Below are 14237 nucleotides of genomic sequence, written 5' to 3'. Positions count from 1 at the left end.
CCCGTTTATTGTGAGCGACCGAACGTTATTTCAAAACAAACGTAAAAAATAATAAATAAAAATAAAAATTGACGCACGTTTACATAAATCAATTATTAGAACACATCAAAAAAATAATAAAAAAAAAACAAACACAAACAGAACACAAACAGCTTATTTTACTTGTAGCTAGCAGTCATTAACATTCGGTGCCATTTAGTTAAAAAAAATCCTGCACGCTTAGAGTGACACTCACATAATAGGAAAGTCATTCGTATTTTGCTTAATTATTGTGAACTGATTTTAAAACTGTTGTCTTGGTCATTTAGATACAATTTACCATGAAAATACTTACATGACCGGCAAAATCGAAGTATTATTTCGAGCAAAAATACAACAAATAAACAAACACAGCAGGACACGCGCGCCAACTGTTGTTGTTGTTGTTCTCTCTTTTTAATCCGTCGACTCCCTTGTCTTCTTTAACTCCACTGACGAATCTTTTGCTCTCTGCTCCTCAGGATGTCAAAACTACCAAAGTCTGAGCGGTGCTGACAGAAAGATAAACTACTACAGTGGCTCTTACTGTGACAGTGGAATTGGTCCTGGCTGGTTCCGTTTTCAAGGAGGTGCGGGCACTAGAATGCCTACTTCATGTCCGCCTACATACAGGTGTGACACCAGCGCAACCGGCTGGCTAAATGGTGGACATCCTACAGTAGCTGATGGCCAAGTAACCAGGCAGGCCTGCTTTCACTGGAGTTCAAACTGTTGTTACTGGTCCACCAACATTCAAGTGAGAAACTGCGGCTCTTTCTATGTCTATTACTTCAATGGTACACCGAACTGTCAACTCCGCTACTGTGGCACTGACTAAATCAAACATAAAGTCATAATGTAAAAAGTAAACCTCAAAGTTGACCCAAAAAAACTTGAATTTCTCATGTTCCTGCTTTCATAAAACTTAGACTGTTGTTGCCATTTTACTAAGACAAGAAGGCTTATAGCGCATTTTTTTTCCAGTCTTCGACACTTTCTTTCCGTTTACGGCCGTCACTGAATTCAGGAAGAGAACTCAGTCAAACTATATCGAAAACTTGTAATGTTTGATTGGGATCGGAGAGAAAGTAAACTGTCATTTAGGCAAAAGCGGGCAAAGAACCAAAGCTGACCAACCGACGCATATTATAATTAAAAAAACAAAGATAAATCAAGGCAGTAGCTATTTGTTAAATACAAGTATTGATTTATCTTTTCCTCCGCTAAATTTATATAAACGCTCCAACGAAAACTTTTTTATTCTATGCGGTGGGGTGGAAACGAAACACCAGTATGCCAAACATCTTAGCAGATTTTGTTTTAATTTATGCGCTTGCCAATATCATTAACTTAGAATAGCACAATTTACATATAATAGTGCATCTTGATGCTTATTTTTAGTATACTCAGTTATCAAAAAAATACTTAAGATGGCTTACTATAGTGACATGGTCATTTGAGGTTCACTGATGATACATATAGTTTGTAGCACATACACGTTTAATAATACTGATACTTGAGTCTTTAAGTACAAATTTAGTAAGGAACAATAGATAGTTGAAAGGTGTAATTCGCAGTGGGCTGCAGTTGCCTTTTAAAACAAAGAATTAAGAGGGTTTTTTTTCATATTTTTCGTGTTTTATGCTGCGCAAAAATATCATTATAGTAAGAGCATAATATTCTGAAGACTAGAGTTTAAGTTAGTTTATTAAAATCCCGCTCTCGCTATGACGCCAAGATATTTGTTTTTGAGATTATATATTATGGCATTGCTATACTTTAACTCCGCGAGTGCCCACTGATAATTTTGTCGAGAGATAAGGTTACTTACAGGTACCGTTTCCACCAATCATAGGTTGGTGTTTGTAATGTTTTCAGTCAGTGTGCTTAGCGCCAGCCAGCGCTCTGCAATCGTGAAACTTAATTAATCTAACATTAAAATCTTGTACTAAGTGTTCCGAAAAATTACTGACGTGCATTAAAAATCAAAACAACTGCGAAAAGGTCCCTGAAGACCTACTGACGCGTTTTAATGTTCTTAAGAAATGGAGAAATAAATTTGATTGCTTAGTGCACGAGATTTTATTCATCAGAGAACTCAAACCAACTCTCAAGGTGCATTTAGATTCAATACGTGCAAAAGTATTTCTGTAATTTGCCTCGCATGCCTTATTATGTTAATTTAGCGTAACGACTTTTTGAACTCGAAGCATTTGTAATCATTATAAACTTACCTTGACAATGGCGTCATGAAGATACCGAAACGTCGGTTTATTTCGCTTATTTTCACATGTTTGTGTAAGACAACTGCTATTAAAGGTTTAACTGAATGCATTATTTTTCGGACTATACTGAACCTTTTTGTTGGTTCGTCAGCGTCCTACTAGTTATAAGATTTGGGAAAATAAAAAAAAAGATGGAGCATTAAATGTGTTGTATTTTTCCTGTCTGGGATTAAAAGGGTAACAATGACAACGTTTCAAAGAGCAAGAAAAACCTTTCAGCAGCGTGAAATAACGTCATATAATAACGTCATATGATGTCATAGCCAACAAAACTTATGTCATCTGGTAGAGTAAGCTAAGGGCTTTCTACTCAGTGCAAAATGGTTAGAACGAAAACCCTCGGGAGGGGTCCCCCACCTGCCTTTTTTCAAGGTAGGGTTATGGATTTGCTTGTCCGTCCGAAGGTTAACATTCCACTTGAGTACTTTTTCTCTGGGTTCTAGCTCTACTTCTATTCTTGTTCATAATTATGCCGCAGAATTCCGGAGTGCGTGAGTTACATGACCCTTTTTGTTTAAAGCTAGTTGCGTCATAAAATTGTGAATTACCACGTGCAGTATCTCCTTATTTAATGATCACTTTGCTGAGAGGTTTGGAGCATTTCGAAAGAGATACGCAAGCCGTTAAGGCAAAGTAATACGGGCAACGTTTTTTTTTTTTTTCAACTTCTCTCAACGTCTCGCAACATTGTTACATCGCAAGTTGTAAAGTGTTGTTGAGCGTATTACCTCCCGTGTTGCAAGTCGCGAAATAGACACCAGTTCAACTTTATGCAACATGTTGCCGCAACTTGCAATATGGAAGGTAATATGTGCAACAACACTTTACAACTTGCAATGCAACAATGTTGCGAGACACGTTGAAAGAAAAGGGTTGCCCGTACTATTGGGCCTTTAGGTCTGGAAGAATTTTCGGCCCTACCAAATCCCTTCAGTGACGTAACACGCAACGAGTGCTTTCGCACCCGGTCGTTCATTGCCTCGGCCACAATCTTTCCCCATAACTTTACAACACAAGACAATGAGAGGAAAAGTTAATGTGAGAGAATGTTACACTGTGCGTTTATACCGCTACCCGGCCGTAAACATCGTTTCAGACTATACACCTACTTACTTCAACGCAAATTTCACACACAAGTTACAAAATAAGTCATTTATTACCAAACTTGCGTGTAAATATCACACATATTCATGTACACTCTCAAAATTAAAGCCATATCCAAATTTGAATTCTTATCCTTCACGAAAAGGTGAAACACACCTTTCTGTTAAGATGTGACTATCGTGGAAAGTTTTGCGTATAAAATAAAACAGTATTACATTGCATTATATTAAAAGGATAAAATGTGTTTCAATACCGAAGTGCCTGGCCTGGACACATGAATTTAATTTCATTTCTATTACAACTTACATATTATCCTACCTTCTTTATTACTGCTACTAATTTCGTTCACTTGGAAATGCGACGAAGAATTTCCTGGAACATCCCATAGAGCGGTTTTTAATTGAGTGCCGTTGAATCAAAACCAAACCCAAAGCAATCACAATGAGCAATCGCGACAAACCTAGACAACACAACGAACCAATGAAAACACGAAGCTTATGCACGTGACCATGTGCAAAGCGCGGGAAAATGATTGCTTTGTGCCCCGATTGCTTTGTGTTGAATCTAATTGGCTGAGTTGAAGGCGCAAATTTTATTTTAAACCAATCACAGCAAAGTAAAGCAAAACCAAAGCAATCCCTGGATTACTTTCGACACTCAATCGAGAACCGCTCTGACACAAATCAACTAAGCTAACATGGTGCTTCAGAATGATTATTTAACCCTAGTTAATTAAACCGTTTACCCCCGAAAGTGGTTTAAGCGGTCAACGCGATTTAGGAGAGGTGCATTTCTACTGAGGGAGGCGCGGTGGCCTAATGGTTAGCGCGCTCGCCTCCGAGTCGAACGGTCCGGGTTCGAGGCCTGGCCGGAGCGCTGCGTTGTGTTCTTGGGCAAGACACTTTATTCTCACAGTGCCTCTCTCCACCCAGGTGTATAAATGGGTACCGGCGAATTTACTGCTGGGGGGGGGGGGGGGGGGGGGGGTAACCCTGCGATGGACTAGCATCCCATCCAGGGGGGAGTAGCAATACTCTCAGTCGCTTAATGCTACGGAAACCGGGATAAGCTCCGGCCTGTATGGGCCACTAGGCTCGAAGCAGACTTTACCTTTACCTTTACCATTTCTACTGAATAAAAGCAAAATACCTACAACGCTCGACAATGCTTGTTTTCAGATAACCGAGTGTATAGTAAGGTTATTGAACACGTGAAACAAACTTCGAGGTATAGTTGCAACGGAGTAATTTAGCTATACTCGCCTTTAGCTAAAAAGAAACAATATATTATTAAGATTTTCATATTTACTTCACGAATTTTGTAAAGTCATTCTACATATTTGTACTCTGATGTTAGAAATAATGTCTACAGGCCCTCTTGCAAAAATAACAATGAATATTAATGGCTTTGTATGAAAAAAGATATAAAAATTCTTAACTTTTCAAACCGTCGGGCTGCCAAAAAATCTCACACTCTCTCACTCAAACATTGTTGGTCCCAACATTGGCAATTTTAGTAATTTGATCAAGCTCTTCCCATTTCTTGCAACCATTTCTCACAGAATTTAAAAAATAGTAATAAAATAATAATAACAATAATAATAATAATAATGATGTTGATGATGATGATGATGATGATAATAAAACAGGGTTCTACGGATACTAGATAACATAACGAGGAACAAATTTAGATTATTAGTTTGTTGTCTGTTGAATTGGACTGTCGTGCTACAAAGGTACTAAGTTCCAGCGCCACTGACATCAAACTGAAAATATTTCATAAATCGATCTTTGCTATTAAACAAACAAAGGAAAGAAAAACAAAACAAAATATGCTTTACAGTGGGAAGACGAAAACCGTGAACATTTTACTATACTTTGAAAGAGATAATAGTTTTTGTTTGCTTTTTGTTTATGTTGTTGCTGTTTGTTCTTTTTTTGTTGTTGTTTGATTCGTTGTTTTTTGTTGAGTCGAGAGAAAAGAAAGAGATGGGAACTCTTCTAGGAAGGAAAATATGGCAAAGTGGAACGGTAGTGTGACGAAGTAAAGAAAAGGGACGTTTTCTGTGTTAGTGAGCACGTCAGTAGGATGTACATGACGTGACATGACGATGTTGCTTTGAATAAGGATAGATTATGATAATGAGACTGAGATAATGAAAAAAAAAACCGAACTGGTTTGAAAAGCAACAAAAATAAACCAAAAATAAATTAGGCCACAACAGATACACCAGCTGTGGAATGGGTAATATTTAAGCTTTGCTTAAAATACCCAGAACCAAGGGTAAATGGTTTCCTTCTCACAACAACAACAACAACAACAACAACAGCAACCTCGCGAGGGGTTAAAGAAACACCAGGCATCTGTTTACACGCGTCACGCAGAGGGACAGATTCGTCTGCAGATGGCATCAGACTTCACGGTCTTCAGGACTGAACTTCTTGTTCCAAATTGTCTGTTCTCTGGCCAATCCTTGCTAGACGGTCATGCTCCTGTTTTAAAGTAACGGAAAGTACGTTGGTGTTGTATAGCGGCCGGGAAGTTTATAAAGAGACGAGCATTAACTATACAGACACGTGGTATTATTGCCCGTTATATGCAATAACCAAGGCTTTTTCAGATCTTCCCATTTTTTTAATTTTTTTAGTGGTAAAACAAACAAACGAACAAGAAGTAAAATAAAACGAACGGACGGACGGACAGACAGACAGACAGATGGACGGACAGACGAACGAACACCGACAGGCGGGCTGGCGGGCGAGCATACGAACGAACGAGCTAGGAAAGAAAGAAGTTAAGTTGGAAGAGATAGAGGAGGGAGGGAGGGAGGGAACAAAATAAATGATGCAGAATGAAAGGCCAACTTCCACGCATTTTTTGTAAATAATTTAAAGTGCGAATGCTGATGAGTTTCATACGAACTTGTGAGAGACGACTTACCCGTTCTTCTTCGGATAGCAAGTATCTGTCTCCATTCATTTTCGATCTGTGAAGTAACAGCCTCTGGATGCTTTCTTCACGTTGATTGTGAGCCTGGAATGTGAAAACAAGACATTTAGTAACAGATCCAAGAAAGTGAGCCAGGGAGCTCACTTATTTTCTCAGTAAGGTGCTTGTTCGATTCGGGACCTCAATTTGCTTGCACGAGTGAGTCTGCCACTACCGTTGCCGTATGAATTAGCTTAGGACAACAACAGAGCTGGTATGTGCCCGAGTCCATTTTGATCGGCAGTCACATTATATGTTGGTTGAGCTTATTGTTGGCTTGCCTCACTGTTTATAACCATAATTTCCAAATTGTAATTCCGTCTGTATGAATCTAAAACAAAAGGCGAAATTGGCGCAGCTCCCTTTATTGATTCCGGTATTTTCTTCTACTGAATTTAAAAGAAAACGACGTTTTTTTTTTTCAATTTGCAAAACATGTTCCAACATCATTTACATAAGTATCACTGAATTTTTATCACTTTTTTTAGTAATTCTGTGTAATTACTATCACTTTTTTTAAAGGAGAACGAGGTTTTTTTTAATTTTCTGGCGTGCCAATGACCTTATCATTTAGTTTATTAATGTCCATATCTTACAAATAAATCTTTTTGAAAGTTAACATATAACTTACCTTTGCAAGCTCAGCTTTTTCTCGTAAAAGCTTTTGTTCTAGCTCAACCTTTTTTCTATTATACTGTTCTTGGGTTTCCTGTACGCCAAAAAAATGTAAATTAAAACATAGTTTATATGATTAAAACGGTAGTCATCGTAATAATAAAGTATTCAGCTCCTAAATAGGTTAAGAAGCAAATAGATAAGCCTGTGCGAATCAAAAATGACGACTTCACAAATTAAAAACAGCTTTCTATGTTCTGCATGAAAATAATTATTACATATAGATATTTTCTTTACATTTCAAGTCTGGGGCATTTTTTATTTCGCCTTGTTCTTTATTTTACTCATAATGTCATTAAAATATTCTCTTTGTACCATTTGCTTAAAATCCCTTCATCTAGAAAATAATTGTCTTCTCGTACGTTAAATTCCTTTCAGTGTGAACGATTCTGCTTTTTCATTCGCCCAATTAAAGTCGCAAAAATGGCGATATTTGTTTGAGATAAGATCGAGTCCAAGCTTAAAAGAATACACAGATTTGCATATTGACTGCATTTGACAGAGACGAGGAAGGTTGAAAAGACAATGAACTTGCACAAACCCTCATTCTTTTTTGGTTTTCTTTCGTCAGCAACTCCAGATCACTAAAGATTCTCTGGACATCTTGCTCCTGTTTTCGTCTCTGCATTTCGGCGGCACGCACACGGTTGTAGAGCGCATGCTCAGTCTCCTCCATCTTGTTAACCATTTTCTGAAGGATCAATGCACAATGAAAAAATAATGATTAGTTACGATACGGTATTCAGATTTCAAAATGCTCTCATTTCGGAATGTCCTCGCCCTGTTTACTACAAAGATTTGATAATAGCGACAGGATGACGCCCAAACTTCATGTTTTTGCGCTAATATTTATTTTGAAATGTTATTCTTTATCTTCTTTAATACAAAATTCATCAACAATACCCTTAGTTGTTTAAGATCCAGAAAAAAAAATAAATAAGTATCAAGTAAACTGGAAAATTCAACTTTGCCGATATTTCGACTTTATTTAAAAGACTTCATCAGGGCAACTTTAATACAAGCTTACAAACTTTAACTTCTTTAATACAAATGTATCGCTTTTTTTGGTTGGAGGGGAGGGTACCAATACCATTTATTCAATAAATCTTTGCGAAAGCATAAGTATTTGTTCTGTAAAAAAAGAGCGGGGAAATACTTGTTTACTAGTAAAGGAATTATGCTTTATCAGAACGTGCCCGTGCCGAGTAATGTACTGCCTTGAAAAATGACTTTGTTTGGTCTAGGATTTTTGCATCTGGTCTTTTCACTGTTTCTTAAACAATAAGCCAAATAAAGTTTGCTACCGCTTCTGTAGACCGTCGCTTCTTTGGAGGGTCGCTTTTTTTCGAGTGGGACAATGGTGTGGAACTTTTTATCGGGTGGGAAACAAGCAATTATTAAGTAATTAATAAAGATGGTAAAATGTAAGCTCGGTAATAAATAATAAAGATGAAGTTGTTCATGGGACAAAGAAAAAATCTGTGTCCTGTGTCCCCAACGGGAATCGAACCCATGGCCTTCCCACCCCCCCCCCCCCCCAAAAAAAAAAAATCATCTTCATTACTTACTACAAACTTAATGATTTCGACATTGCTGATCCTAGCAGTATGCAGGACGCGTGTCACATTAAATGGCGCAGCTCACAACGAGTCTCTCGTAGCTCAGTTGGTTAGAGCACCCTATCGGTATCTGGGAGGTCATTGGTTCGATTCCCGTCGGTGACTCAAATTTTTTCTTTGTCCCATGCTCGTATTATGTTGAACAATTTCATCTTCATTAAGCAATTATTTTTCTCATACAAAAGAAAATTAAGTATTTCCACTAAGGAAGTAAGCGACAGTTTTCTAACATTTTTCGAGACGTTTCTATACAGTAATCTTCCCTCGCGCAAGAAATAACTAATACTAATGAAGATGAAGTGTTCAACAATGATCACGAGCATGGGGCATGTAAATGGCCCAGCTCACCAAGAGTCTATCGTAGCTCAGTTGGTTAGAGCGCCCAACTGGTATCTGGGAGGCCATGGGTTCGATTCCCATCAGAGACTCAGATTTGTCTTTGTCCAGCTCACCGCGAGTCTCTCGAAGCTCAGTTGGTTAGAGCGCCTTATCGGTTCTAGGGGGACATGGGTTCGATTCCCGTCGGGGACTCAGACTTTTCTTTGTCCTATGCTCGTGTCATTATTGAAAAATTCATCTTCATTATTTATCACCGAGCTTAAAATTTACCATCTTTATTATTTACTAAGAAATAATACTGTTTTTTTTTTTTCTCTGACGCGGTTAAAATGGATGTCTAATAATGGGCATGTACTAAAACCCGAAACAACGAAACGAAACCACCGAACAACCCTCCAAGTTAAGACCATTTTAGTCGCCATGGCGACTATAATTTTGGAGCTGGCGACTAAATTTGAACCAAAGTCGCCAGCCTGGCGACTAAAACTGAGAAGAAGGATTGAAAGAGTGAGCTTAATTAAGCAACTAAAATTTTTCACAGGCGACCAAACTTGAGCAGTTGGTGGCCAAATGGCCACTAAGGAAAAATATTAACTTGGAGGGTTGCCGAAACGAGCGAAACCACCGAAACAAGCGAAACAAAACCGCCGAAACAACCGAAACCGCCGAAACGAAACTAAATCACTGAAACAAGCAAAACCCATTACAATTATTGAGAGCTAACTAACCGGAGTGCATAGTAGGCTAACCTAAGTGAAAAGTAGGCTAACCGGAGTGTGTAGTAGGCTAACAGGAGTGTATAGTAGGCTAACCGTAGCGAATAGTAGGCTAAACGGAGTGTATAGTAGGCTAAACTGAGTGTATAGTACGGTAAGTGGCGAAAATATTGAAGTTTTGCTTGTTTCGGTAGTTTTGTTTCGTTTCGCTCGTTTCGGTTGTTTCGGTGGTTTCGTTTCGTTGTTTCGGGTTTTAGTACATGCCCTAATAATGTTTATCTCGTTCTCTTACTTGGACACAAATCAATCTAAACTTGTCTCAAAGCTGTGGGATGTTAGCATGCAGAAGCTAACATCCCCACATGTATGCATGTTCATTGTATAGCATATGCATAATAAATTGTCCCAGGAGGGGGGGGGGGGGGGGGGCACTCCCATATATGAGCTATATAGGTATGTGCCGCTGTAAAGGGGTTAAGGGTATGGTGTTCAAGCAGTTTAGTCTGGGATAGGGTATTTGCCGGAAAACTGATTGGTGGTTTGACGAATTAAGTCCAGAATAGGAATAGAAACTCAGAAGACAAAGAGGCTTTCCTATACGTTGTTGACACATCGTTTTCCATAAGAACACTGATAGTAGTACAGTTTAAAAAAATATCAAGTCTGGGATAGGGTAGGGATTTTCGGTGTCTAGTCTAGTATAGGGTTGCAAAATCAGCTGAACATGGTCTGGTATAGGGTAAGTGTTTCAAGTTCCCAGCGGCATACCCCCATCCCAAAAACATACAGGGTGCCCCCCGGGTAAACTGTATTTAAGTCATACATTTAACAACCTAAAGAATTTGTATGTTGACACCGGGTATGCAAGACGGGTTACCTGCAAATGTTTGACATTGTCCTCGTGAGCTCGTCGAGTAGTTTCGTTTTGTTTTTCCAGATATCGTTTCTTCCACTCCACAATTTGATTGGCATGATACTGTCTCCTGTCTTTAGTTAGCTGGTCGAGCTGATGGCTTCTTCGGGCCTCTGCAAACTGTGATTGTATTGAACAAGACATTAAGGGAGGGTAATATTTTACAATTATTCGACAAGTGCGCGTTGGATATGAGATGGTAGATAGCCAACACGGCTATCAATTAAAACTCATTAACCAATTAAAACTCAGGAATTGCAATATACCATTGCTAGTTTTTAATAATGACAGATATACAAAAATTGCTAGCGAATATACTGGCAATCATACAAAATAGCTAGTGAAATTAAAGTGGTGTTAATTGGCGCAGAAATAAATTAAGAAATAACTTATGTGGATCTTCATGAAATAACACAGCTTTATTGCAAACAAGTATGTCCTCTCGAGCTTTATAACTAAAAAATACAAACAAACGAGCTTAACTTAACTATTCAGCCTATAACAATATTTCAAAAACCCTTTATGTAATCCGTTTAAATCTTCTTCAGTTATTGCCCGTCTGTACCTTCTTTTGTATTTTCTGTGCTAATGAGATGTTCCTTTATTGTTTAGAGTGGTTATTTTTTATTAATTCACTCAATTTGTTGCCACTTTCTTGTGCCTGAATTTGGCTAAAATCCGTGACATAGTTCCTTTAGTGTAATTATCACTGCCACAGCTCAAAAAATTCCCAAATGCGTTCGTCACAAAGTACTGTTGTCAGACTCTTACCTGTCCTCGCTCTTCAATCTCTTTCCCTTGCCGGTCAAGCTCAAGGTATTCTGCAGCCTGCTTAGCCTGCTTCTGGTTCACTGAATTGTGTTGTAGTCTGCGATTTATATCTGTCATCTTTCGACCCTCTAATACAAGGACACAAAGGAAAGATTTAATGGGTTTTTTCACCACAGTATCACAAGTTGCTATTACATGCATTTTTTTCTAACCAAATTGTCGCAGTGCAAATAAAGAAAGAAAGTCCTTATTATCTGGGATGTTTATCATTTGGCAAAAAAGACCGGTTGGAATTTTCCAACAGTTCGTACCAGTCATGCAACCAGAATAAAAGAATACCATTACCTCAAAACGTAGTCTATAATTTCCTAACGGAATTTCTAGAAAACTACTGTTCCATTTGCTTTCCAACCGAATTGGGAAATTTCTGGAATTTTAGGTTAAATGGTAACCCCTATCTGTTATTCGTACATAATCGACATTTAACAATAAATTACACTTAAAAAACGGTGCATTTGTGCTACGCAAAATCTATAACTCTCGCAAGCTATGTGTACACGTACTGGTGAAAGCATCATGCACTCGCTATTGCAAAATTCTAAATATAGAAAAACTTTTTATAAAATGTCCGAGGAATTGCGCGTGGTATGATTGGTCAGTTCGACTTCATTATAGCTCCATAAAGCATGCGACTTACGTCACGTACGTGCTTTATCGAGTTTAAATGCACACAGCTTACGTCACGAGTATGAGGGCGCGTAATTTCTTTAACATTTTATAAAGAAATAAAAAAAAAAACTTTCTCCTCGTGCATTCAACTGTATATAAGCACTTGGGTTCTTAAATATTCCCAAGAGCTTATAATTATAGCTCAACAGTAAACCTTCGTCAGAGTAGACTGTTCAGTTGTTATATGTAACTAACTGGGCTTTCAATAACACAAAAATTAACGTCAATCACCTAAGCTGGCTTTCTAGGAAACAGAAGTTCGCATCAACCAGTTCAAAAATTTACTTCTATCCTTCGTGATTGGTAAGATTTCAATCCGTTTTGTTTGTTTCTTCTTTGGCTGTCGCCATAATTCTAATTGCCGGCAGCGAAAAACGTGTAAATGAAAAGTGCAGTAACTCTTGGTGAGGCAAAGCAAAGGAACAAGCAAAGATGTGCCTTTCTCAACTGTAATAAGCGGAGTAAAAAAACCAAGTATAGTAAAGATAGCGACAACCTACCTTCTCTTGACTTCAATGACAGCATATCCTTAGATACCATCAAGTCTCTACTCAAACGCCTCTTGCCGTATTCGTGTTTAAGACCTTGGGATGATATTCCTCTACAAAGAGATCAATCAAAGAACATTTTTTATCGTCAGTGTTTTAAATAGGAGGGAAAAATTAACGTTCGAAATTGTGCCAGTTCACGGATACATGTTGCACATCTTAAAAAGAAAGAGCTTGATTTTGCTCTAAGTTGCACGTGTCTAAAAACGAAGCAGCAGGATATTCTCCGTGAATAATTCGTCAACTATTTCCTGTACTTCCTTTTTCAAAGTATAATGAAAGTGTTCACGGTTTTTGTGTTTCTCACTGTAAATAATCAACGCCTTGTTGACAATTCATTCACAAAAAACTTGGGGTTCTTGTCTAATTATAAATAAGTACATGTATACTTACTTGAGCTTCTCTGTCAAGCTTTGTTTACGACGCCTGTCATCCTGTAAATAAAAAAAACAATGCGTTTTTGTAACATGATCAATAGTTATTGTAACACACGTACAAAAAAAACAGAAAGTAACTGCAAGAAGTTCAAAATACTCAAAAAAGTACTTTATTTTCAAACCTGAATATCTTTAATACTTGTATCTTTCGAATACCTGCAAAACAGACATTCATTCAGACTTTGTCGTCCAATTTTTCCTCATTTCATGTCACCACAATTCGCCAAGTATAACTAATCATCTATTGAGTAAGTCAGCGTGATTTTTTAACCGAATATTAAAAGCATCTTAGCCTGATTCACGCAATTTTGTGATAAGCAAAAGCATAAGTGCAAAAAGTCGCGAGTGCTGGAAAAGGCTTGACACAAGGACAAGGACTGTTGATGTTACTCCCCTAGTGCAATGTTCATCAGAATTTCTAAAGCAATGCGCTTGCATACATTTATATCACCTTGTACTTGTGCTTTTCGCAAGTGTGAACACCCCTTTGTGCTATCTTAGACTACGAGCACCCCTCACAGTTGGGCGGCTATTTTTCCACTCACGCTCTGTTTTCGCTTCACGCTAGACGGATTAGGATTGCGAAAAAGGATTGCTTTGTATTGCGAAAAGGAACAAAAAAGAAGCTTTTCATTACAGAAAGTGGCAGAAAATGTTATTATAAAATGCTATTGTTAACATAACATTTTTAAAGCAGTAGGGGATATACACATAACTAAAATAAGTTATAGGTGCTAGTAAATTAACCTCACTTAGGTTGAAATCAATAAGGTCTGGCTGACTGTGAAATGTGACTTGTAATTAGTGTTAGTTAGTGGTAATACGTACGTTGTTATCAGTTTGTAGTGTTCGTAGCGTGTTTGTAAATAATCTGTTTTGTAATCACAATAAAAATGTAAAAACAAAAACAGATGGCATGGACTGCACACAGTACATGCTTACAGCACGTGAATAATTGTGCACGCACAAGAAAAGAAAAACGTTTCTTTACCGTTCATCGTCCACTTCTTGTGTTCTCTTTTTGAGAGCTATCTTATTAGCAGCAATAGCCAGTTCTGCCAGATTCTTCTTCAACGTATATCCTCTTTCCTGTGG

General features: G+C 37.9%; 2 protein-coding genes across 2 annotated transcripts in view; one reads left to right on the top strand and one right to left on the bottom strand.

Annotated features, from left to right (window-relative positions):
* LOC144665202 (uncharacterized) overlaps positions 1 to 2427 on the top strand; it is a 35753-nt gene extending 33326 nt beyond the window's left edge. Inside the window, exon 17 of the mRNA XM_078526390.1 lies at positions 501 to 2427. Within this exon, the coding sequence (XP_078382516.1) occupies positions 501 to 856 (356 nt within the window). The 3' untranslated portion in view covers positions 857 to 2427. The remainder of the gene's footprint in view (positions 1 to 500) is intronic.
* A 2923-nt stretch (positions 2428 to 5350) lies between these two features.
* The window catches only part of LOC144665242 (uncharacterized), a 30439-nt gene continuing 21552 nt past the window's right edge, over positions 5351 to 14237 (bottom strand). Inside the window, exons 8-17 of the mRNA XM_078526448.1 lie at positions 14134 to 14231; positions 13265 to 13298; positions 13099 to 13139; positions 12658 to 12758; positions 11429 to 11556; positions 10622 to 10777; positions 7612 to 7761; positions 7027 to 7104; positions 6348 to 6440; positions 5351 to 5899 (exon numbers count right to left, since the gene is read on the bottom strand). Coding sequence (XP_078382574.1) covers positions 5834 to 5899; positions 6348 to 6440; positions 7027 to 7104; positions 7612 to 7761; positions 10622 to 10777; positions 11429 to 11556; positions 12658 to 12758; positions 13099 to 13139; positions 13265 to 13298; positions 14134 to 14231 — 945 coding nt within the window. The 3' untranslated portion in view covers positions 5351 to 5833. The remainder of the gene's footprint in view (positions 5900 to 6347; positions 6441 to 7026; positions 7105 to 7611; positions 7762 to 10621; positions 10778 to 11428; positions 11557 to 12657; positions 12759 to 13098; positions 13140 to 13264; positions 13299 to 14133; positions 14232 to 14237) is intronic.

Source organism: Oculina patagonica, chromosome 9 (genome assembly GCF_052425735.1).
Source record: "Oculina patagonica isolate OP01 chromosome 9, crgOcupat, whole genome shotgun sequence".
Lineage (NCBI taxonomy): Eukaryota > Metazoa > Cnidaria > Anthozoa > Scleractinia > Oculinidae > Oculina > Oculina patagonica.
Note: the sequence above shows the minus strand (reverse complement) of the source record. Positions and strands in the feature narration are given on the sequence as shown.